Here is a 24,994-nt window from a genome sequence, read left to right on the forward strand (position 1 = left end):
AAACTTTTGCTCTGCATATGACCCTTTTAACAGGTTATAAAAATAAGCTACAGAGTGGGGAAAATATTTGCAAACTACATATTTGACAAAGGACTTGTATGTAGAATATGTAAAGAATTCTCATAATTCAACAAAATAAAAACAAACCAATTGGAAAATGGGGAAAATACATGAAGAGAGACATTTCATCAAATGTGATATACAAACAAGAGGTTCAATATCACTAGCCCTTAGAGAAATGAAAATTAAAACTGCAATGAGATATCACTACATGCACCTATGTGAAGAGCTATTTTTTTTTCTTTTTTTAAAAAAAGGACCACACGAAATGCTAGTAAAGATGTGGAGAACGTGGACCACTCATGTATTGCTTGTGGGGATATAAAAATGATCCAGCCACTCTGGGAGAGAGTTTGGCAGATTGTTATAAAACTACACATACACTTATCACATGACCCATCACTTGAGCATTTGTCCCAGAGAAATTAAAAGTTATATCTATATAAAAACATGTACATAAGTGTTTCTAGAAGTTTTATTAATAATAGACAAAAACTGGACACAATGAGATGTCGTACAATGGATAAATGGTTACACAAACTCTGGTACATGCATACCATAGAATACTACTCAGTAATATAAAAGGAAAAACTATTGACACATGCAACAATCTGAACGAATATCAAGGGAATTTTGCTAAGTGAAAAAATGTCAATCTTAAAAAGTCATATACTGCATGATTCCAATTTTAGAACATTCTTAGGATGATGGAATTATAAAGATGGAAAACGGTGGTTTTCAGGGGTTAGGGATCATGGAGTGCAGAGGAGACAATAAAGGAATAGCAGGAGAGACATCCCTGTGGTGATAGAGCAGTCCTATATCTTGATTGTGCTGGTGGTTATACAAATCTAAACATGTGATAAAATTCCATAGAAGGATACATGCAGACATACACACCAATGAATTCATGTAAAACTGGTGAAATTTGAGTAACACCTGTGGACATAGCAATGTAAAACTTCTGATTTTCATATCGGGGTAAGATTATATACGATTTTGCCATTGAGGGAAACTGGTTGAAGGGTTTACACAAGATCTTTATGTATTCTTTTTGGAACTTAATTTGAGTCCACAACTGTTTCTAAATAAAAAGTTTTAAAAATGAAGGCAATTCGAAGAAAATTTCCAGTAAGATATGTTTCTTCTTTCTCTCATTTCTATTTGGAATCACAGAATGGCGTAAAATGCACAAAATTTTATCTTTCACTTTCCTTTATGTATTTTAATGTCATCATAAGTTTATTTGTAATGATGTTTATATTTTAGTTGGTGCAATACTTTAGTATCTCTTATTCATAAAATATAGTATGCATCAGATATATTTTCCATTTTATCCAGGGTTATAATCATTTCCAAACACCTTCCATAAATGATTTAGTGTGGTATCTGGGATTGTCTCAGGAATAGATTAAGAGGGAGAAGCATCTGATTGAATAGAAAGTATTTACATTATTATAGTGTCAATATATAGCCCAAGCCCTCCTCTAAACTGAATTAGCCTATTTGTATAAAAGTAAATACAATAGTACCTTTATTTTAGATGAGATATACGTTAGAGTCTTATGATCAAAGGATGTTAAAACTATTAGCTTTTCATCTGTAAACTGTGGACTGATTTAAAATGTAATGTTTCAGTGGACTCAAGTCATGTAATGTTTCAGTAGCTAGATGATACATTTATTGTTCCAATGTTTATACAGCATTCCAAATTTGACCATCATACTTCTTGTACATATAAAGTTTTCAATAGATACATTCAATACAAAATGCAAAATATCAAAAAGCTCCTATTCCTGACAGCAGTTTGAGAGACCAGTGGCTGCCAAGGGAAGAGGGTCTTGTTTTGGACCTTTGCTTCCACATGGGTGAAGTAAGGTATATAGTCCCAAAGTCTCTACTCTAAAGAATCCCAGAACTGATTGCTAAAAATTATGTAACACAATGTCATAACATGTGATTGATTTGGTCAATTTGTTTGACTAAGTCTGTGGAAAAATAAAATCAAAGGCTTTATTTGATTGACGATTCAGTTTAGTCAAAATACTTGAGTCAAAACTAAAATAGCAATTCTGGTAAGTCATGTTGGACGTAGTCTAAATGGAACTCACTGCATGAAAGCCCAGATCATATAGACTTTGAAATGTCTGCATATGAAAATGTAAGGCAAAATACAAATTATCATTTGAGATATGTATCACACTAGCTGTCACCCAATTTTACAAGGTAGAGTAAGAGGCGGGCTACATGAAGCATACTTTAATCATTTTCTGAAAATGTCCACATAACAGCAAAGCTGGCATTTTATAATTTCCAGAGCTATAAATCATTTTTAAAATCACGATATTACTCAAAACAGATGTGAAAACATATGTTTGCTACAGTTGTATAAACTGCCTACTTGTCAAACTTAATAAATGTTGAGACTTCTACTTTAACTGCATTCCCTTTTAAGAACTAAAATCTATTTGAGGAAAATATATTTTATTTTAAGTACAAATGTAACTGGTAGAACTTAACATAGAAAATCTCATTTAAAAGAAAGTTTTCCATTATAACCAGAGAAGTACAGTTTAATATGCCACTCCAGTCTATTAATGTCCTCACCAGGATGTGTGACCAACATATTTGAAATGAATATAACTGTGCCATTCCACAGTAAGAGATTCAGAAATGCCAGTGCATACCACTGTGTATTTTATGAAAATCGGCTACTGTACATCTGTACTAGCACTCTAGCTGATTTTTAATAAGACACAGCAGTGTGTACTTGAACACTACAGCAAACAGGCCAGTCCTAAATGCCATTTTGACTTATGGGGTTTGCAGTTCTGACAGAATCATATGTATCATGTACAGCTTGAGATTTTCCTAGAAAATATGCTTTACTTCCAAGCTGTCCTTCAAATAGTGATGACTTGCTAGGAAAGAAGTTTCAGGAACAAATTGTTTTTGAGTTATGAATGAAATTTCATCTTTAACTATAATTCCATTACCTGTGTAAGAGTTTGGGTAGTTTAATATACTGAACCTGACTTCCATTCTGACCACTTTTCTGAAATAAAGCATTTATATCTTGGTGCCCCAGAGGGTACAGTCTTTCAGTGTTTGGATAAAAAAGACAAAATATGTGGCAAGGAAACCAACAATGGACCAATGAAATTAAAATTATACATTATTCCAAATTCTAACTAAAATGCTCATCTAGGTCATTAGAAAGCAAGTTCAGTCTAGAGAAGAAATAAAAAAAATGTCTCCATTAACTCTTCAGCTCATGGAATGTTTTTTTCTGTATATTATGAGCATCTTTATTAAAGATGGAAAAATACACCCTATAGTGAAGTACAATCAGACCATCTGATGATCTGATAAATTACATGTTAGCTTATGTTCTTTAGCTTAGAGTTACTAACTCATGGTGATAGTAATAATGCATAGCCTATAACATATACTGATATATTTTCCTTTACTCTTACCTTTACAGCCTTTTAAACAAAGTTGTACTCAGTTTTCATATCAAGGAAGCAAGTCTTTGAAATTCTGACTTTCCCTACCTTCTTTAAACAGATATCCTAAGAAAAAATTGGATACTGTGCAGAAATGACACGTTTGTCAGTTGATTACAAGCCAGATTGATGTCATATCTATTAATATTATAGGTAAATACCTGATTGGAGCTGCTTGCTAAACTTTCCTCTGAAATGTCCAAATTAGCATATACTTTTAAAATCACTTTTGAGTGTTGAAGGGAACATCTCTCCTCTATGACAGTAACTCAAGTTTTTCAAACATAACCATCAAATAGTGATTCATTTAAATATAGTCAACAAAGTGCATACATAATAAAAAGAGAATCAGATGTCTCGGAATAGGCATAATAAAAGGGCTTAGGGTAAAGTTTCCAACCATAGGCACAGAGAAACTTTGGACTAATATGTTATTTATAACATCAAATAAACAAGCTTCAGGTAAATATTATTTTTTTACTACTAAAAGAATTTATCCAAAGCCAGTATGGATCTGTTCTGACTTAGGGAAATGTGGATGCAATATACAGCAATGGAATGTTAATTGAGTTAGTATCTGATCTTTATATGTACATCAAATAAGCAAAAGTCATTTTACCTTTATTTTCCCTTTGGAATTTTTTGATGGTTGGTCCATTATCCTGATCAACGATAAGTTCCTCTCTATTGTTGGGCATCATAACTATAAATAAGAGATATAACTGAGTAATTTTATTGCAAAACACCCAAAAGAAAAGCAGAAAACCATTACATAAATACCTATTTTACTCCAATAACAACATGAATTTTATACACTTCTACTTCTGAACAAGTGAAAAGATTTTTGTTGTTCTGATCATACAATTTAAAAATCAATAAGCTGCTTAATCATATGAATTTTAAAGTATAATTAATACATAGTACATATGTAATTTCCAACATATTTTCTTTAAATCATTTAAAATATTTCCTCTTTTGAAATTCATGTACAAATTAGTTATTTACCTCCATAATTAATAATATATTTCCCAAAATGCTTCAGAGAGAATTTTGCACTTAATCTCATGAGTTTAAAATAATTATGAATTTAGTTTACTTTGTAGAGTTTTTGCAAATATATAGCAAAATTAATAGATAAAATATAATTTTCTGGTAATTGTAGGTGCTTCTTCACAAGACATTTATATTGAAAGAGGAAAAACATGTCAATTTCAGTTTATCATTTAATTCTCTTTAGTTATATTTTATTAAAATGTTATATAGCACTATCAATAAAGTATGGTCACTTTAAACCAAAAATCATCAAACCTTTTAATTCACTTATAGACAATCGCACTATCACGCTTGGACAATTGTGGAATGTGCATAGAGAGTATAATTACTGCCGGTGGAATAAGAAATGTTTTATGTTGTCAAGATTTTTTATAATATTATATTGCTTTGGATATAGTTTATTTCTAAGTATGACATCTCTTACGATATGTCTATTACAGAGTACACATATTTCCCTGTGTGCTCTGCTTTTAGCCAGCACTCAATAAATAATTCTCTCTCTCTTTTTCCTCTCTACCGCCCTCCCTCATCAGTACAAAGATTTTCCTAATAGAAGAATGTATGTTTCTTGATTCCTTTATGGTCATCTGGCTACCCCCACAGGTCTTGCTCAGACTCTCTTGAATCTGTTGCACACAATATTGTAACTAGTAGTTTAGTCTGCATCCACAGAACAGAGTAAAGCTAGAAAACCTCTGTCACCTCTTCCAGGAATTAAATTTACTCCCTTATGGCCAATAGCTACAAGTTCTAATTCAGTGGTTAATTCTGGCTGCACATTAGAATGTCCTGAGAAGATATTGAAAAGCAAAACAGAACACTCCTTCTAGGCTCTATTCCAGACGAGGTAAATGAGACCCTGAGCGTGTGGCCTGGGCATCCAGATTTGTAAATACTCCATAGGCGATTATAATGGGGAGCCAGATTTGAGACCCACTGGGATCACTATGAAGCTAAATAGTTACAAAGAATATATAATATTGACAAGCTAAGTGAGACTTGGATGAATTTCCACAAGAGAGAAATCATCTTTGTCCTTCCCCACCACAAATCCAGAACCTAACACTTTCCCTAATTCCTCAAATTCCTTTCCTCCCCCATAAAAACATTATTTTGGAGAGTCTTGAAGCAATCACTCTTATGAAGTGTAAAAATTTAGAGTTTACATTAAAAATGTCCCAATAGTAAGACTAAAAGAAGAGAAGATATTATTTTCCCTAAAGGAAATGGGTACTTAGGAAATTGGATTGTGTAGGTACAGAAGATTAATGAAGATTTTACCTAGCTCACTTTGTTCATACTTATTATATACCAAATGAGAATTTGTTATAGCTGAATGCACTGGGTAATGTCTGTATACCTGAGTAGGATCAAACAGCAGGAGATGATAAGTAATCAAGGTAAAGCCACACAGAGAAAAATAGTGCTTATCCTTCACATTTCCTTAGCGCTTTAAATTTCTGAAGTGTTTTTTTCCACATATTATTTCATTTGACCTCATAAAACTCCAGTGCAATAGGCAGAGCAGTAATTATATCCATATGTTAGGTAAAGATACTCATTGTGGTTAAGTGACATACCCAAGATCTCATAGCTAGTTAGTGCCAGACTGTGTCTAGAGTCAAGTCTCCAATATGCCAGATCACTGACAATAACATTATAATATTTCTGGAATAGTGTCTGTGGTGTAAGACTTCTGAAACAATAAAAAAGAAACGTAGGAAAAATCATGTTAAAATTTGTGATCTGAATTGTTGAGATTATTGCAAATCATATATTGATTCACTTTTTAATCACTCTTACATGATCAACTGTCCAAAGGATATCTTATCTTCCATTATTCAAAGGGTGCTGTGAATATAGCAAGTGATTTGTATCACACTAGCTGCCAAGTACCAGCATATTGAATTAACATATACTCTACAAAAATCCCATCAAATTGTTCCCATGAGATCCAGTGATACAGTAAATGAAGCCCCTTCCAGAGAACAAACTTCTAACACCTTTTTTGTTGTTCGTATTGCTTCTGTAATAAAGAATCACCACTTTTCAAAAAGCATCAATTCCCCTAGGTTTTTCTCCCCTCTCTATTGCCTAATGAAGAATTTCCTGAAAGATTGTCTTTCAGTTCCTTGCTTCAGGTGAGATACTCACCCATTCTCTCTGAATGGTGATCCATCTGAGAGGGAGAGCTGGACACGCTGCTGCTGGGGTGGGAGGAGGTCTGGCTCCCAGGGCGATGACTCTCTTCCAGAGAAGGAGCAGGAGAAGGACTCTCTGGGATCCGTTCCTTACACAAAAGGAAACACAAAAGGAAATGTGATCTTGCACAAAGTTTTTCACGTTGGTGGAGTCCATAACATTTGAAATGTTGACCTTTCATCCTGAAAGTGCATACATCCATAATACTTGGTCTTAAACACATATCTTCAGACAAAACCATATTTTTTTGTTCTTGGGAAATTAATGGGATATTGTGAGGGTTAAATAAGAGAAAAAGATGAAAAGTCTCAGTGCTATGCCAGATACATGGTAGAGTATAAGAAAGGTTAGTTTCCATTTCCTTTCCTAGGAAATACGTCAAGGATTACGAAGTAAAGTGACTATTGTTAGTGAAAATTTGTTATTGTAAGCTTCTACATTGATATAATGTTCAGGCCATAACCTGGAGGGTGAGCTTACTGTCTGAGTAAAAAGATCCCCCAAAGGTAAACACCTGGAACCCTGGAATAAAACTTACAAATAGTGGTGCCTGGTACATGTTGTGTCTTTCTGCACTGACAAAACTTATGGCAATAATATACTTGTGATCTATCAGACCTTAGGAATTCATGTTGAATTTTGCAAACAAAATAGTTTGATAGTCACAGGACACAACGATGGGTTTTTGAAACTAACACTAAGACCTATCAATATCAGTTCATTAGTATTGTTTAGATTTTTATAGTTTTAAACTATGAATTTGAATAAAAATAACATTTCTTTTATATATCTCAACAGTAATGGTTATGGTTCTCAGGACTTTTGTGATAATTAATATTGCTAAAAACTCTGAAGTTATTCACTGTGCTTATGCATCACAAACTGATGAATATATCTGAAAATCATTTAGTTAATTTGATCAATTAAAAAAACACATTGTAGATTTTTTGATGATGGCCATTCTGACTGGTGTGAGATGATATCTCATTGTAGTTTTGATTTGCATTTCTCTAATGATTAATGATGTTGAGCACTCTTTCATGTGTTTGTTGGCAGTCTGTATATCTTCTTCGGAGAAATGTCTATTTAGGTCTTCTACCCATTTTTGGATTGGGTTGTTTGGTTTTTTGTTATTGAGCTGCATGAGCTGCTTATAAATTTTGGAGACTAATCCTTTGTGAGTTGCTTCATTTGCAAATATTTTCTCCCATTCTGAGGGTTGTCTTTTAGTCTTGTTTATGGTTTCCTTTGCTGTGCAAAAATCTAGAAACAATAAATGCTGGAGAGGGTGTGGAGAAAAGGGAACACTCTTGCACTGCTGGTGGGAATGTGAATTGGTACAGCCACTATGGAGAACAGTATGGAGGTTCCTTAAAACACTACAAATAGAACTACCATATGACCCATCAATCCCACTACTGGGCGTATACCCTGAGAAAACCATAATTCAAAAAGAATCATGTACCAAAATGTTCATTGCAGCTCTATTTACAAAAACTTGGAGATGGAAACAACCTAAGTGTCCATCATCAGATGAATGGATAAAGAAGATGTGGCACATATATACAATGGAATATTACTCAGCCATAAAAAGAAATGAAATTGAGCTATTTATAATGAGGTGGATGGACCTAGAGTCTGTCATACAGTGTGAAGTAAGTCAGAAAGAGAAAAACAAATACCGTATGCTAACACATATATATGGAATCTAAGAAAAAAATGTCATGAAGAACCTAGGGGTGAGACAGGGATAAACAACAGACCTACTAGAGAATGGACTTGAGGATATGGGGAGGGGGAAGGGTAAGCTGTGACAAAGTGAGAGAGTGACATGGACATATATACACTACCAAACGTAAAATAGATAGGTAGTTGGAAGCAGCCGCATAGCACAGGGAGATGGGCTTGGTGCTTTGTGACCACCTGGGGGGTGGGATGGGGAGGGTGGGAGGGAGGGAGACGCAAGAGGGAAGAGATGTGGGGGCATATGTATATGTATAGCTGATTCACTTTGTTGTAAAGCAGAAACTATCACACCATTGTGGAGCAATTATACTCCAATAAAGATGTAAAAAAAAAAACACATTGTAGTGTTTATCCATATATGCAATAAATGTGACTCAGTGATATATATGCTGGGACAGAGAATGTTTATTCTATAAAATATTTAATTAATCCATAATAAATTTCTTAAATTAAATGTTCTGTCTAATTATGTGTAATTACAACCTCAGTATTCTAATCATAACATTAAAAATTAGTTTGTCAAATATGTGCTTATACATTTTCACAATGATTTTGCACAAGAGGCCCAAAACAGATAAACTCCTTAAAGGAAAACTGCTTAATGCAAAATTAATATTATGAGAGTTAAAGGTTATTATTTCATTAGTGGAAATTAGCATTTTGCAATGTCTATCATTGTGGCAGAGAGAATAGTGCCTCTCTGCCCTGCCAAAGATGTTTAGTCCATATCCTAAGAGCTAGAGCCTGTGAATATGTTATCTTACATGGCAAAATGGACTTTTCAGATGTGACTGAGAACCTTGAGATAGAGCTATTATACTGGATTATCTTGGGGCAGAAAGGAAAGTCAGAGGAAGATATGATTATGGAAGAATGGTCAGAGAGATAAGCTGGAAAAGGCAAGGAAATCGATTCTTTATTGGGAGCTTACAGAAAGAAATGCACTCTTTCCAGCAGTTGATTTTAGCTCAATGATAGCCATGTCAGACATCTGACCTACAGAACTATAATATAATAAATTTGCATTGTTTTAAGCTACTTAATTTGTCATAATTTGTTACAGAAACAATAAAGAACTAATACAGTCATCAATGTAGTATGTTCATTTTTAATGTTGTTTTATATATTATTATTTAGCATTTAGCTAACATTTGATAATTTTAATGAAATGAACAGCAGACTTTGTGTATATTAGCTACAATATGATATAGTTATTAAATACCAATAATTGTAAATATATACTACACCTTAAAGGCTCTATGACTTTTGTCATGCTTCAAAAACAATGTTTTAAGACAGAGAAATATATATTTAGTATACAGTTAAGTATACAGTTGCAATACTATGTACACAGGGCAAGATCAAAAGACAATATAAGCAAAGCAGAAGAGAATCATTTTTTTCCAAATAATTATATTTGTATTTTGGAGGGAAGGTATGGAGATGGGCAGCAAATTATATATAGACTTTATACCACATTGTTTTACTTTTTGAAAAGACTAGTAGTTCATCAGCTGTGAAATTCAACCTGAAGTGTAGTGATTAAAAATATAATCCCTAAATAGCACGTGTACATACACACACACACCCTTACGAAAGGAATTTCATATATGAGGTCAAAATTATTTTTTGCTTTTCACTGTTGTGTAGTTTCAATGATTCTATGCTAAACTATGCCCATTCAGTCTTTGAATTCTAACATTGGATATTTGCTGAAAAATATGTAATTTAATAGCTATGTTTATCTCTAATGGACCTGTAAGTGAATGGATAGAGACAAAGTACAGCAGTTACTGAGCAAAAATAGAACTGAACAAACAAAATCACTGTGTAGTGGCAAACAGGAATAATACACAGCAATATATGCTGCCATAATAAAAATGGAAAATTTGGGAGTGATTCATAAAGTTGATGGTTTGGAAAAGCAAGAGAATTCAAGTGACAGTGATACTTGATCTTGCTCACCCTGCTTATAAAATGAAAGCTCATACTGAATTTTTTAAAAATTGGAAGAACATCTACACAAATAGAAAGTACTATAAATAATGAGAAAAAATACAATGCTATAAAGAGGAATCCTCCAAAATGTTTAAAATTTTCATATGAACAAATAATATGAACTCAAATAATTACTCTTAAACACTTTCTTTGACATTTTGAACATTACATTAGGTGGAAAAATAAATTAACTTTGAAAACATGACTTAGAGCTACAGTAGCATTTTGCATAAAGTCATATTTCTGCTTTAATATTTTGTAGGCTGCACTTTCCAAATTCGATCAAGGTTCAATTCATTGTTATTGTTTCCTAAGAGGTCAGACTTTTTTCACAGACTTTTTTCACCATGTAAACAACATTAGATGAATCCAGTGCCTCATACTGATTAAGAATTAGGTGGGTTTAAAAAAGTAATCTGTGGCTTCCCTGGTGGCACAGTGGTTGAGAGTCCACCTGCCGATGCAGGGGACCACCTGCCGATGCAGGGGACACGGGTTCGTGCCCCCGTACGGGAAGATCCCACATGCCGCGGAGCGGCTGGGCCTGTGAGCATGGCTGCTGAGCCTGTGCGTCCGGAGCCTGTGCTCCGCAACGGGAGAGGCCACAACAGTGAGAGGCCTGTGTACCTCAAAAAAGAAGAAAAATCTGTAGGAAACTGGGAATGTTTAATTTTGCCTAAAATAATGAATAGTTCTATAAACAATTTCTACTTTGCAAGTAAGCAGATCCATTTTTCAGCCCTGTAATCAGTATGCATCTATTTAGCTACTTAACTGCAATGTGTTTTGGTTCATTAGGTGGCTACTGTTGTGTCTCAGTCTCGTTAAATTTTCACAGCAAGTTAATCTGTTTTATTACAAATGAGAACACAAGTGATAATGTCTTCACCATTTGCCAAATACAGGGTTAACAGTATTTGCAACAAATCAATAAGGGCATTTAAAAAGGAAAATTGCAAATCTATAACTCCATTTTACTCATTGATGACATAATTTTATTTGGCATTTATGAGTTTTACAACACTGTTACTCTTCATGTATTTCATTTGTGCCCCATCAAAAACAGCTGTAGCTCTTCTGAAACACTGCAGAAGTTTTCTCCATATTCAGTCAAAGTAGCAAAGGAGGGAGATTTCCAAAACTGATACATACTTACCCAATCAATCCCCACTTTCCCCTGAAATTAGTAAAATTATCTGCAATAATAACTCAAATTCTAGCATATACATACATAGTTCAAGGCTTGTGCCTAAGAAGAAAGAGTCATTATAGAAAACATTTTTAATTAGTACCTATTATTCCCTCTTCTATCACACTGTTTCCCTTTTTTGGGGGTACATATGTTCAAAGGAGATGTTCATCATATTAAATCATTTGAAAGTACATTTGAACCTTAATAAAAAACAGGGTCAAAGCTGAGAATAATCAGTTTTATACAAGGTTTAACACAGTCAGTTTGGTAAAGGCTTTAGTTTGTTGGCACTAAGGTATCAATTCTGCCCATTTTCATGGAGATCCTTTATTTCATCTCAATGTATTTCTTTACATCTTTGGAAGTATAATATACGTAGAACTTGTGAAGTACTAATACATGCATATTAAACGTGTTTATATGTATGTGTTCATGTGCGTAGTTGCCTTTTAAAAACACCTATCTCAATGTTAAATTGTACCTCTGATGTTTTATGATACTGATTCTTCTCAAGCATTCAGTGGGGTTATGTAACATACAATTTGTATTTTTATTTAATTGGAATTCAACTCTCACTGCAATTACTCTTCCAAATGTTAATCTATTAATGAGTTCTAAAGGATTTAATGGCATTTCGCTGCTTAGGAGTGGCTTTTGGAAGTTTATCTGAATGCTAGATATTTTATTCATGCATTTGTCTTGATATTTCATATTTAATTGATGTGTTCCTTCTGTACTGTCACCAGAGTTATGCAGAAACAGAACAGATTTTAATTTGACAGACTTAAATAATAAAATCAGGAACAAGAAAATAAGAAGTTTGTTCATTGTTGTTGCTAACTTGGGTTACCATTAGTCCTGAGGAAGAATTTGATGCTCAGATTTATTATCTTTGAATACTATTGGATGCATGATACTTTATGAATTTTTATGAATCAGTTTAAGAATTAGTATGTGTTCCACAATCAACAATATACAAATGTATTTAAGTTAACCAGGGTTTTCATGAATTTAGAAAAAAACAGACAGATGAGGGGGGTACAACTGGAACATGTAACCATGAGAAAGTCCAAAATCATAAGCATGCCCTAACTGTGACCTATGTAATATTTGGACAAAGGACCCTTCCACCTCTTCAATTTGAAACTTGTTCTGGAAGAGGCTGACAGCTGAAGAGAATCAGCCATAATATCTGTTCATAGCATGTAAATGACCTCGAGTGGGAGAATGGATAGTTCAGTGGGAATATGTATGGCTTGCAAATTATGTTGTAGGCTTGGGCCTCTGCCACCCATCCAAACACACACACACACACACACACACACACACTCACCTTAATTCTCACTCAATGCATCTTCATCTCACGTTCTAAAAACAGTAATAGCTTTGTCTTTCCACAGAGCACTTAGAATAAGACTCAACTAGTGATTTTTTCAGTGAATTTGAATTATCACAAAAAACCCTCTCTGTGTTGACTAATTTTAATACCAGATGTTCACGTGCTAATGCCATTGCCTTGTGACAATTTCCAATCAATTCATTAATTGCCAGCTGCTCAGCTAAACAAAAAACACAGCTAATCAGATGATACTGGTAAACAGCTAAATAACAGCTTCCTACTTAAATTTCTTAAATTTGTTATCAGAGAAAACTATGGCACACTGATATGACAAAGTTTCCCACAAATACAGAAAAACTGTATTATAAAATATTTAAATGTAGGAAAATATATTTTCATATCCGTCAGGTATTTTACCTATTCTGCTCTCAGGATTTTGTCACATTGAGTAATATAACTGAAGGATGAAAACTTTGAAAGCCTAATGATCATAATGCAATTTTCAATTCATGTTATAGTTATATTAGTTATTAGCTACAAATGATAATATCTGAGCCAACAGTAAAGGGATCTGAGCCAGACCTAAAGACTATGTGCCTGGCATAACAATATTCCCAAACTAGTTTCTGGCCAAAAAACAGAAGCAAACAACAACCACAAAACCAAAACCAAAAAAAGATTTGTTTGCAACTTATAATGTCTTTTCCAGCTTGGGAATTAACGTCTGTATCACTAATGATCATTTATGTGGAAAACACTCCTCAAAGTTTAATATCCGATGAATCATTAGTTTTCATTCATTCATGCAACAAACATTTATTGAATGACTAATATACCCATTGAGGATGAAAGAAAGGCCTATGGGTGTCTTCATATGGTGTGTAGATTCTCATAGTTCAGACTAAAGACTAAATAATCCACATATAAAAATTTAAAGATAAGTTAAAATAAAATACAAATTAGATCAATTTTGATATCAGAATGGGCACCTCTCTCCAGTTCCCACCAGATTCCTAACTTTTCCTTTGTGGCACTGAGATCTAAACAGCCATTGCACATGAACAGATGCTCTCTAGAGGGCGGGTCCAATACCTGTATATGCATCTAATGGTGGGGAACCCTTGGTCCTGGTACTGATAAGAAGTTGCACAGACAAATGTATATAGGGAAAGCTACTTCTTTCTCAGGGTAGCTCTTTGCCATGATTTTGGTTTCTACTTATTACTATTTCTATGTGAGTATAGAAAACATAATAAAAGAAAACAAGTATAAAACATAATAAAAGAAAATAATATTAGGTAATATATATACTGAGTATTTACTAGATGTCAGACAGTGCTCTAAGTGTGTTAACAAGTTTGTCTCATTGAAGTCTTTTGTTAACACTGTGAAGTAGGTACAATTATTATCCCCATTTCATTGGGAAATAAGGCAAACTGAGATACAGGCAGGTTAATTCATTTTCCTAAAGTCATATAAAAAGAAATTTTGAAACCAGGATTCAAATACAGGCAGACAATCTGACTTCAGAGCTTGTGCTCTTACGCATCATGCCATACTGCCTCCAGTGAAATCTTCTCAATGCATCTTACTTAGCTGACAAACTGTGATGGCTCTAGCCAGAAACAGTATATAATTCTATAAATTATTTGGGGGATGGTATCTGCCTGTTTCATTTTGTGTTTTTGATAAAGCAATGTAACATGATCCTTTACACATATTAGACCTTTGCTAAATCAGTGAATTCTGTGTTCTTGCTCTCTGTTTCCTAATAGAAAAAGATGACAGTAATAATGGAGTAAGACAATATTCAACAATAGCTATCATTTCTGGCAAATTCAAGGCTAATTGCAATCCACTTGCTGATTTTTTCAATCTGTATTATCCTTTTTTGCCAAAGATTACTAGGGATTCTGAACTTTCCAACCATCCTCTCTAATGCTCTAGAACAGTGCTGTCCAATAAAATTTTCTTCAGTGACGCAAATGTTCCTTACCTGTGCTATCTAATATAGTAGTCAAGAACCATGTGACTATTGAGAAGTTGAAATGTGGCTAGTTGAAACCGAGGAACTGAAGTTTTCATTTTATTTAATTAATTTAAATTGAAATAGCCACATGTGGCTAGTGGCTACTATATTGAATAGTGTTGCTATAGTAGGTATGTGCTATGCATCTGCCTAAGATACTTTGTTAACTGTTTACCACCATGGAGGTGGGGAAATTTATTAAACCATAAGCAAATATATATTTTCTGTAGATTCTAAGTTTCTAAAAGTCACATCACTTCTCAGAGCTCTAAAAAGCTATGATTTTCTCTCCTACCTGTGAAAAGGAAATGAAAAAGACAAAGCCAGGTCTAGCCTACCTTGCGTTAACTTTCACTATCTAAGGATATTTGCAGGAGTCAACACCTCTAATCACCTAACTTTTTTCACACTAGGGTAGAAATATTTACACAGTGGTAGAAGAAAAAGGCACAAATGAAATTATGCTCTTTCCAATTTGACTTTATTCTATGTTAAGCTGGTATAATATCAATTGTCAAAGAAACTAATTATTCATTCATTTTATAGAGACTTCTCAAACTTTGACTCACATGTTATGCCTTTCTGAAGAAATAAAAGATAATAGGTAAACTTCTTTGAAAAGATTTTGTTTGATTTGCTTAATGGATATGGGAGAATATTGGCATAGAAAGTTTGATTTGATAAACATTTCATATTTCATGTAATGCTTTCAAAGGAGAGTGTTGTCTTGCTCAAACTAGAGATAATTGTTAAATATACAGTAATTCTGTGAGCCAAGTGTTAAGCTGTTGTTAACTTGAAATCAGCCATTGTGGGAATATTTACACCATAGAAATTGGCAAATGTTATAAATCAGAGGTTTTCTTTTTTATTTTGTTTTGTTTATGAAGAGCTGCTTTACAGACACACCACTGGATGCTGGACCAAATATAAACTCTAAAACACTGAACTTTTAAGTCTATTATAGGCATTTGAAGGTTTTTTATTTCATTCTAATGTTCAACATTATCACACTAGACAAATAACAAGATTATGAATAAGTACACTAAGTGTTGCATTCATTTGAGTTTATGAGCATTCAAATGAACTCAAGTACACTGTCACATTATTAAAACACATATTATGCAAATATGCAATCACAGTTGTATGCATTCTACATTGGTCCTTTTAAAGAACCTGAAAAATTAAGGACAAACATGACACACTGACAATCATCCACAAATAAACTTTTAAGCACAGAGAAAGTAAGAAAACTTAAATCATTATACGTAGTTTCCATTTTTCTTATGACAAGAATCCTGGTCTCATGGAGTATAAAACAAAATCAGCAAAAGCATGTTTTCAAAATAGTACATATTAGTTCATTTTATCTGTTTAAATTTTTAATAAAGAATTCTGTTTATTATTTGTCTCTTCCCATTAGGTTATAAACCTTAAAAACCACCTGATGCATAATAGGGACTCAATCAATGGAGAATAAAAATTATGGATGGCTTTAAACCAGATATCAGTGGCTTCTTCTGATTCAAATAGCTAACAATATACTTGCTAACAAATACCAAATTGGCTAACCTGAATTATGATTAGGAGTTAACATGACTTATAGATTAGCCTAACTAGTTTTCTGATGCAGATTCAATCAGAAGAAATTGAAACATAGAAATGAAGTGTAAAGAATGTGAGAGATCTAGTTTGCAGAAAGAAAAAGTGAAGCACAGGAATATTAAAATATGTCCTCCCAGGCACTTTAATCAGAAATGCTAAGTGCTTTCAACACCCATTTATGATAAAAACTCTCCAGAAAGTGAGCAAAGAAAGAACAAACTTCAATATAATAAAGGCTATATGTGACAAACCTTCAGCTAACATCATACTCAACAGTGAAAAGCTGAAAGCATTTCTTCTAAGATCAGCAACAAGACAAGGATGTCTGCTCTTGTCACTTTTATTCAACATAGTTCTGGAAGTCCTAGCCATGGCAAACAGAGAAGAAAACGAAATAAAAGGAATCCAAATTGGAAAAGAAGAAGCAAAACTGTCACTGTTTGCAGATGACATGATACTATACATTTGATACTATACATAGAAAATCTTATAAATGCTACCAGAAAACTACTAGACCTCATCAATGGATTCAGTAAACTGGAAGGATACAAAATGAATACACAGAAATCTGTTCCATTTCTATACACTAACAACAAAAGATCAGAAAGAGAAATTAAAGAAACAGCCCCATATACCATCACATCAAAAAGAATAAAATACATAGGAATAAACCTACCTAAGGAGAAGAAAGACCTGTATTGGAAAACTATAAGATGCTGATGAAAGAAATCGAAGACAACATAAACAGATGGAAAAATATACCATGTTCTTGGATTGGAAGAATGAATATTGGGAAAATGACTATACTACCCAAGGCAATCTACAGATTCAATGCAATCCCTATCAAATTACCAATGGCATTTTTCACAGAACTGGAACAAAAAATCTTGAAATTCATATAGAGACACAAAAGACTCCGAATAACCAAAGCAATCTTGAGAAAGAAAAACGGAGGTGGAGGAATCAGGCTCCCTGACCTCAGACTATACTACAAAGCTATAGTCATCAAAAGAGTATGGTACTGGCACAAAAACAGAAATATAGATCAATGGAACAGCATAGAAAGCCCAGAAATGAACCCATGCACCTATCGTCAATTAATCTATGACAAAGGAGGCAAGACTATACAATGGAGGAAAAACAGTCTCTTCAATAAATAGTGCTGGGAGAACTGGACAGCTACATGTAAAAAAATGAAATTAGAACACTCTTTAACACCACACACAAAAATAAACTCAAAATGGATTAAAGACCTAAATGTGACACTGTAAAACTCTTAGAGGGAAACATAGGCAGAACACTCTCTGACATAAATCACAGCAATATCTTTTTCAATCCATCCCCCACAGTAATGAAAATAAAAACAAAAAATAAACAAACCTAATTAAACTCAATAGCTTTTGCACAGCAAAGGAAAACATAAACAAAACAAAAAGACAACCACAGAATGAGAGAAAATATTTGCAAATGATGCAACCAACAAAGGATTAGTTTCCAAAATTTACAAAGAGCTCATGTGGCTCAATACTATAAAAACAAAAACCCAATCAACAAATGGGCAGAAGACCTAAATAGACATTTCTCCAAAGAAGACATACAGATGGCCAAGAGGCACATGAAAATATGTTTAACATCACCAATTATTAGAGAAATGCAAATCAAAACTACAATAAGATATCAACTGACACCAGTCAGAATGGCCATCAGCAAAAATTTACAAACAATAAATGTTGGACAGGGTGTAGAGAAAAGGGAATTCTCTTCCACTGTTGATAGGAATGAAAATTGGTACAGCCACTATGGAGAACAGTGTGGAGTTTCCTTAAAAAACTAAAAATAGAACTACCATATGATCCAGCAATTCCACTCTTATATATCTGGAGAAAACCTTGGTTCGAAAGTATACATGCATCACAATGTTCATTGCAGCACTGTTTACAATAGCCGAGACATGGAAGCAACCTAAATGTTCATCAACAGATGAATGGATAAAGAAGATGAGGTACATATATACAATGGAATATTACTCAGCCATAAAATGAATGAAATAATGCCATTTGCAGCAACATGGATGGACTTGGAGATTATCATACTAAGTGAAGTATGTCAGACAGAGGAAGACAAATATCATATGATATCACTTATATGCGGAATCTAAAAAAAATGATACAACTGAACTTATACACAAAACAGAAACAGACTCACAGTCTTAGAGAAAGAACTTATGGTTGTCACAGGGAAGCATGGGGTGGGGGTGAGGGATAGACTGGGAGTTTGGGACACACATGTACATACTGCTATATTTAAAATAGTTAACCAGCTACCTACTATATAGCACAGGGAACTTTGCTCAATATTCTCTAATAACCAAATGGGAACATATTTTGAAAAAGAATAAAATAAAACCCTTTAAAAATAAAAATGTCAAAATATGTGAAATATAAAAAAAGAAATGCTAAGTGTTGGAAATTAAATATGGTTTATGGAGCAAGTCATTCACTAACTTGATATTCTCTATTTCTCATATATTCAAAGCACATACTGCAAGTCCAGCTTCCGAAGGAAATTGTGATTACAGTCTCATGAGCATCAGTGACAACACACAGGCATCAGCTTAACACAAACTACACTAAAGGAGACTAGCAGGTGTTTAGAAGGATTCTGAAAACAATATCACAGCACTTTTTAAATTCCAGAGATTTAAAAAAATGATATGAAAACAGGATATGATATGAAAACATTTAAACACATCAATAAGTTTGGTAGATCTTTTTGTGAATATTTGTAAATTTTAATACAACTAAACACATATTTTGGACTTTTTTGTAATGTGTTATAATCTCTTACTGTGTATATCAAGTTTCTGATATATATATATTTTTTTTTTTTCTGCAGCTGTGTGTTAAATCACTTGCTTTCCTAGATGACTCTATAATCACATTAGATTGTCTATGCTATGGACTGAAAGCTTGTCTCCCCAAAATTCATGGGTTGAAACTCTAATCCTAAATGTATGTGGTGGTATTTAGAGATGGGGCTTCTGGGAGGTAATAGGTCATAAGGGGGGAAACTTCATGTTGGGATTAGTGCTCTTATAAGAAGAGGCATTGTAGAGCTAGCTTCCTCTCTCTCTCTTCACCTTGTGAGGACACAGCAAGAAGATGACTGTCTGCAAACCAGAAAGAGAGCTCTCACCAGGAACATAATCATAGGCACTTTGGTCTTGGATTTCCCAGCCTCTAGAACTGTGAGAAATTTCTCTTGTTTAAGCCATCTAGTTTATGGTATTTTGTTATAGCTGACCGCCTAAGCTCAGACAATGTAATACACAGCAAAGAGGGTTTTGTGAAGCAAGCTGTTGTGGCTTTTCTTAATTCATAGTGGATTTGTCAGAAAAAATCAAATTCCATAATTATGTCATTTATTTCTAAATGTTAAATGTTAAGTTTTCTGATCATTCAAATTTTGGAAGGACAGTTTACCTCTAAATGGTAAATATAATATAAAAGATCTGATGACTTCAATGCAAATATTTTGTGAGTAATTACAATGAGTAATACAAATTTAAATACCTGTTTTTTTATGACAAACTACCAGGATAAAAATAATCTGTAAATGTAATAGAGAAAATGTGTTTTTTTAATAGTTCCTGTATGTGACAAGTAGTAGTACATGATAAACTCTCAATTCATAGGTTTGCCCACTGCATGTGATATTTTAATAGATTGAACTTTGAAAACGTGCTTCACCAAGAAGCACATTGAAAACAAATTTCTGTTGAAATATAGATCAACAGAGGTGTGAAATTTCTGTCCATAGAATTGGGTACCACATAGTATCATATTGATAACAGTTCTTAAAAGAAGGGGTGAGGTTTTAACATATGAACACCTAATTTGTCAATTAATTCAATTATTTTTGTTATGCTAGTTCCTGTGAATTATTATTTTAAAACTAATAATGTTACTATCATACAATAGCATCTTTTCAAAAATAAACAAGAAAAACTTGGCAATTATATTAAAAACTTCTCACTACATATTCACTGAAATCAACTCTGTAAAAAATTTTTTTATTTCCTTCTCATCCTCTAATGGAAATCTATTTCAATAGATTTGCAGAGAAATTTATCAAAAGGAATGCAAAATAAATATTTTTGTTTTCAACTGACTTTAGTCAAAATAACTATATGAAAGTAGATGTAATTTTCTTCAGCGTAAAATGGTTTCTGCATAATTGCAGGACTTAAATAACCATGTGATCCATGGCAACTTTTACAAAACAGCATCCAATTGTGTTTGTGAAGGTTCTGACTTCCTCTTAAAATAGGTTGCATATGAAATAGACAAATCAGCAATAAACAAAAATATAGCTATATTGCTTTTATACATTAACAATATTTGGATTATTAAAGGAAAAGATAATTATCCTTTCCATTTCAATCGTTATCTCCACCAATAGCCAAATACTAGTCATGAACTCCGTCCCCAAGTGCCTCTTTGATCCAAATTCATCACAAAGCTATCAAAAGTCCCAAACATTCAATCAAAATGTAGCTGATTCATTCTGAGTAATGGTCATTAAGAAAGTAAACAAAGGTACTTCTGAAGAGCCATAATCATGCCTCTATTGAGAGTATTTTTTCATCATTTCAAAGTAAGCATGACAATTCCATTACTGTAAATCATGGTTTTTTTCATAATAGAGTTTCCCTGTTTTGTGTGGGGTCACATTTATATAGTAGCCATCCAGTTTCAAAATCATAGGAAACTTATTCCATCTTTTTTTTTTTTTTTTTTTTTGCGGTACGCGGGCCTCTCGCTGTTGTTGCCTCTCCCGTTGCGGAGCACAGGCTCCGGACGCGCAGGCTTAGCAGCCATGGCTCAAGGGCCCAGCCACTCCACGTCATGTGGGATCTTCCTGGACTGGGGCACGAACCCGTGTCCCCTGCATCAGCGGGTGGACTCTCAACCACTGCGCCACCAGGGAAGCCCCTACTCCATCATTTAAATAATGTTCATGGGTGATTTTTTGTCTCAAAGACAACTCAGATTCCTGGTTTACGTTCTGATCAAGTATTCAAACAGAGCTCTGATTAGCTGGGGTAGACTAGTTCACTGAGGACCACAATCTTTACAGGAAGTACAATGCCTCTTGGCCATGGAAATACATATGGAGCTTAATAAAAATTTATCAGTTTTCCTTTCCTACAAAGTTATGTTTTAAATTTTCTCTTTTTTTTTTTACATCTTTATTGGAGTATAATTGCTTTACAATGGTGTGCTAGTTTCCGCTTTACAACAAAGTGAATCAGTTATACATATACATATGTTCCCATATCTCTTCCCTCTTGTGTCTCCCTCCCTCCCACCCTCCTTATCCCACCCCTTTAGGTGGTCACAAAGCACCTTGTTGATCTCCCTGTGCTATGCAGCTGCTTCCCACCAGCTATCTATTCTATGTTTGGTAGTGTATATATGTCCATGTGACTCTCTCACTTTGTCACAGCTTACCCTTCCCCCTCCCCATATCCTCAAGTCCATTCTCTAGTAGGTCTGTGTCTTTATTCCTGTCTTACCCCTAGATTCTTCATGACATTTTTTTTCTTAGGTTCCATATATATGTGTTAGCATATGGTATTTGTCTTTCTCTTTCTGACTTACTTCACTCTGTATGACAGACTCTAGGTCCATCCACCTCACTACAAATAACTCAATTTCGTTTCTTTTTATGGCTGAGTAATATTCCATTGTATATATGTGCCACATCTTCTTTATCCATTCTTCATTGTTTTAGAAGTCCCACAAACTGGAAGCTAATTTAAAATGGAACAAAAATGTCTAGAATCTCACATTTCTTCTGCCTTCACTTCTTTTACTCCCATGTACATCTATTACAATCATATCAATATTTCAAGGCCCAGCTCAAATCCATCAACTGTAATGCCATTTGTGATTCCTGCTCCCTCTTTCTTCAATCTAGGTTTGATCTCTCCCTCCTCTAAATTCTGGTAATACTTGGTTATTCTCTATGCTATCCATCACAGTCTTATGTAAGTTAAATGGTACTTGTTGTTTGTCTTAAATTTAGTTTGTGAGTCCTGGAAGTCAGGAATTATGTCCTATTCATATCCTATATTTCTCTCTCTGTGATGTGTAAATATCAAGAGAATAATATTTGTTGAATAAATGGAGGAACAAAGGAACAAATCAAGGGTTGCCCGGATTAGCTACTCTTTTGATCCTATATACCCTTATATTATCTCCTCAACAAAAGGAAAAATATATTAAAGAGCTTAGTTCACGTGTTACTTGGAGGGCAGAGAGACCATGTGCCAAACTAATAGGAGACATAAGGAGGATTATAAAATATTATTTGTGTTTCATTACCCATTTATCCTGAAATTTTGAAAAAAATTATTCTAGAATATGATGATAATGATATAAATTATCATAAGTATTTATTTAATGTTTCACAGTTTTAAACTATATTTTACTCATATTATCTCCAGACAGCCAATGAAATAAGTGGTATAGATTATTACTATCACCTATATTTTACAGTTGTGGAAACAAGTTCAGGAGGGTTAATTGTCATATCCAAGGTCATTCAGCTATTAATTGGCAGAATAAGAATTGAAATTCAGGTCTTTCTGACTATAAGCCTTGTATGGTATATACTACTCCACAACCGCATCACAAACACCAAAAAGATGCAGTGGTTACTTTGTCTCACACCAGCAATGGGAATAGATTTTGCACATTCTTCTACTCTGTCCTTAGCTGGGCACACCTGCCACACACTGTTCTTATGAATGCAAGACAGGAAGCTAGAAGTAAAGGTCATATCTGTGGTCATTTAATGAAAACAAACAACAACAATAACAAAAATAAAAAACAAAAAACACCTTAGCAGGCTTAGTCAGAAATCAAACTCATCAATACTTTATGCTAGGCAACTGAGTCAATGAGCTGTGTGTTTTTACTGAAGATCTAGTGGTATTGCTATTATTTTATCAACATTTACATGTAATTAACACCTTTGTCCTCTTCTAAATCATGATTCTTACCTTTATAACTGAGGCCCCAGCTCTGGAGAGTGGACTGTGAATCTGGGCTGCAGCAGCCATGTTGGCAATAGTATTGAGATGGTTCATCTGATTCATTGCCATGGCAACTGATGCAGGAGGTAAGCTGACTGGAAGTAGGGGATGAGGCATCATCATAAATGGCAGATCCAGTCCTAAAAGAGACAGCACATGTTAAATTATTACATTAGTTACATTGTTTGGACAAAGGGAAATCACATCAAAATTGATCCTATAAAATAGTAAAAAAAAATCTATATTTCACTCTTGTTGAATTTTTTAAATGAATTTTTAATATATCCTAGTATCTCTTTGAGAAATTACTAGTACTTATGGCATTTAACATTGTTTTATAATTTAAAAATATTCCTATATCCACAGACTTTTATTTAACAATATTCCTTGTTCATGCTCTCACTCCCAAAATAGTTTCAAGGTTCAAACTTTTTTACTTATAAAAACAAACAAAAATCTTTCAGCTGAACATCACTTTGTTTAACAAAAAGAAGTAACTTTCTTTTTAAACATTATAATGTACTGATGTGTAGATAGTTTCTAGCTTAACTCTTTCTTTAGGAGACATAATAGTGGCGCTGGTATGATAAGATATAGATTCTCTAGGCTTCAGAATTATTGAAGAAAATAAGATTTGGAATATGTCCTACTCTTTTAGCTATAAATCTCTAAAATGAATGTGTATAGCTCTAATTTGGAACCTTTGTCTGTAAGGAATAACTCCCCTACCAAAATATCAGCCTGTTTTCCAGTTTAATAACAAATACCAATATCTTTGAGTAGCGTCAAGAATTCCATTTGTTTTCTTATGCAATGTGAAATATTTCTCACATATTTTGAATTTCATAATATCTTTCAAGTACTATCCACATTACACTTGTGGTAGCCACAGATATGTCATCACGAAAATGGTAACAAATTAAAATAGTTGTCTACTTTCCCCTTATAAGGTTGGGATTTGTGAAGAAATACCTTTGAGCAGAGGATAAGGAAAGTTAGCCTAACATTACGGATGTTAACATGACTACAATAAGTAAACCATAGCACTTTATGATGTATTTTAAACTATTATCTTGATCTTGCCTTCTTTTGGACATGAGCCCAGAAACTATCAATCTTTAACAGATGTTCTAAAACATGCTTGCCTAAAATTTTCCTAAAT

General features: G+C 33.7%; 1 protein-coding gene across 1 annotated transcript in view; it reads right to left on the reverse strand.

Moving 5' to 3' along the window:
* DACH2 (dachshund family transcription factor 2) overlaps nt 1-24,994 on the reverse strand; it is a 615,381-nt gene that overhangs the window by 113,751 nt on the left and 476,636 nt on the right. Inside the window, exons 6-8 of the mRNA XM_060292022.1 lie at nt 23,800-23,972; nt 6,774-6,909; nt 4,186-4,269 (exon numbers count right to left, since the gene is read on the reverse strand). Of these exons, the coding sequence (XP_060148005.1) occupies nt 4,186-4,269; nt 6,774-6,909; nt 23,800-23,972 (393 nt within the window). The remainder of the gene's footprint in view (nt 1-4,185; nt 4,270-6,773; nt 6,910-23,799; nt 23,973-24,994) is intronic.

Source organism: Globicephala melas, chromosome X, assembly GCF_963455315.2.
Source record: "Globicephala melas chromosome X, mGloMel1.2, whole genome shotgun sequence".
Lineage (NCBI taxonomy): Eukaryota > Metazoa > Chordata > Mammalia > Artiodactyla > Delphinidae > Globicephala > Globicephala melas.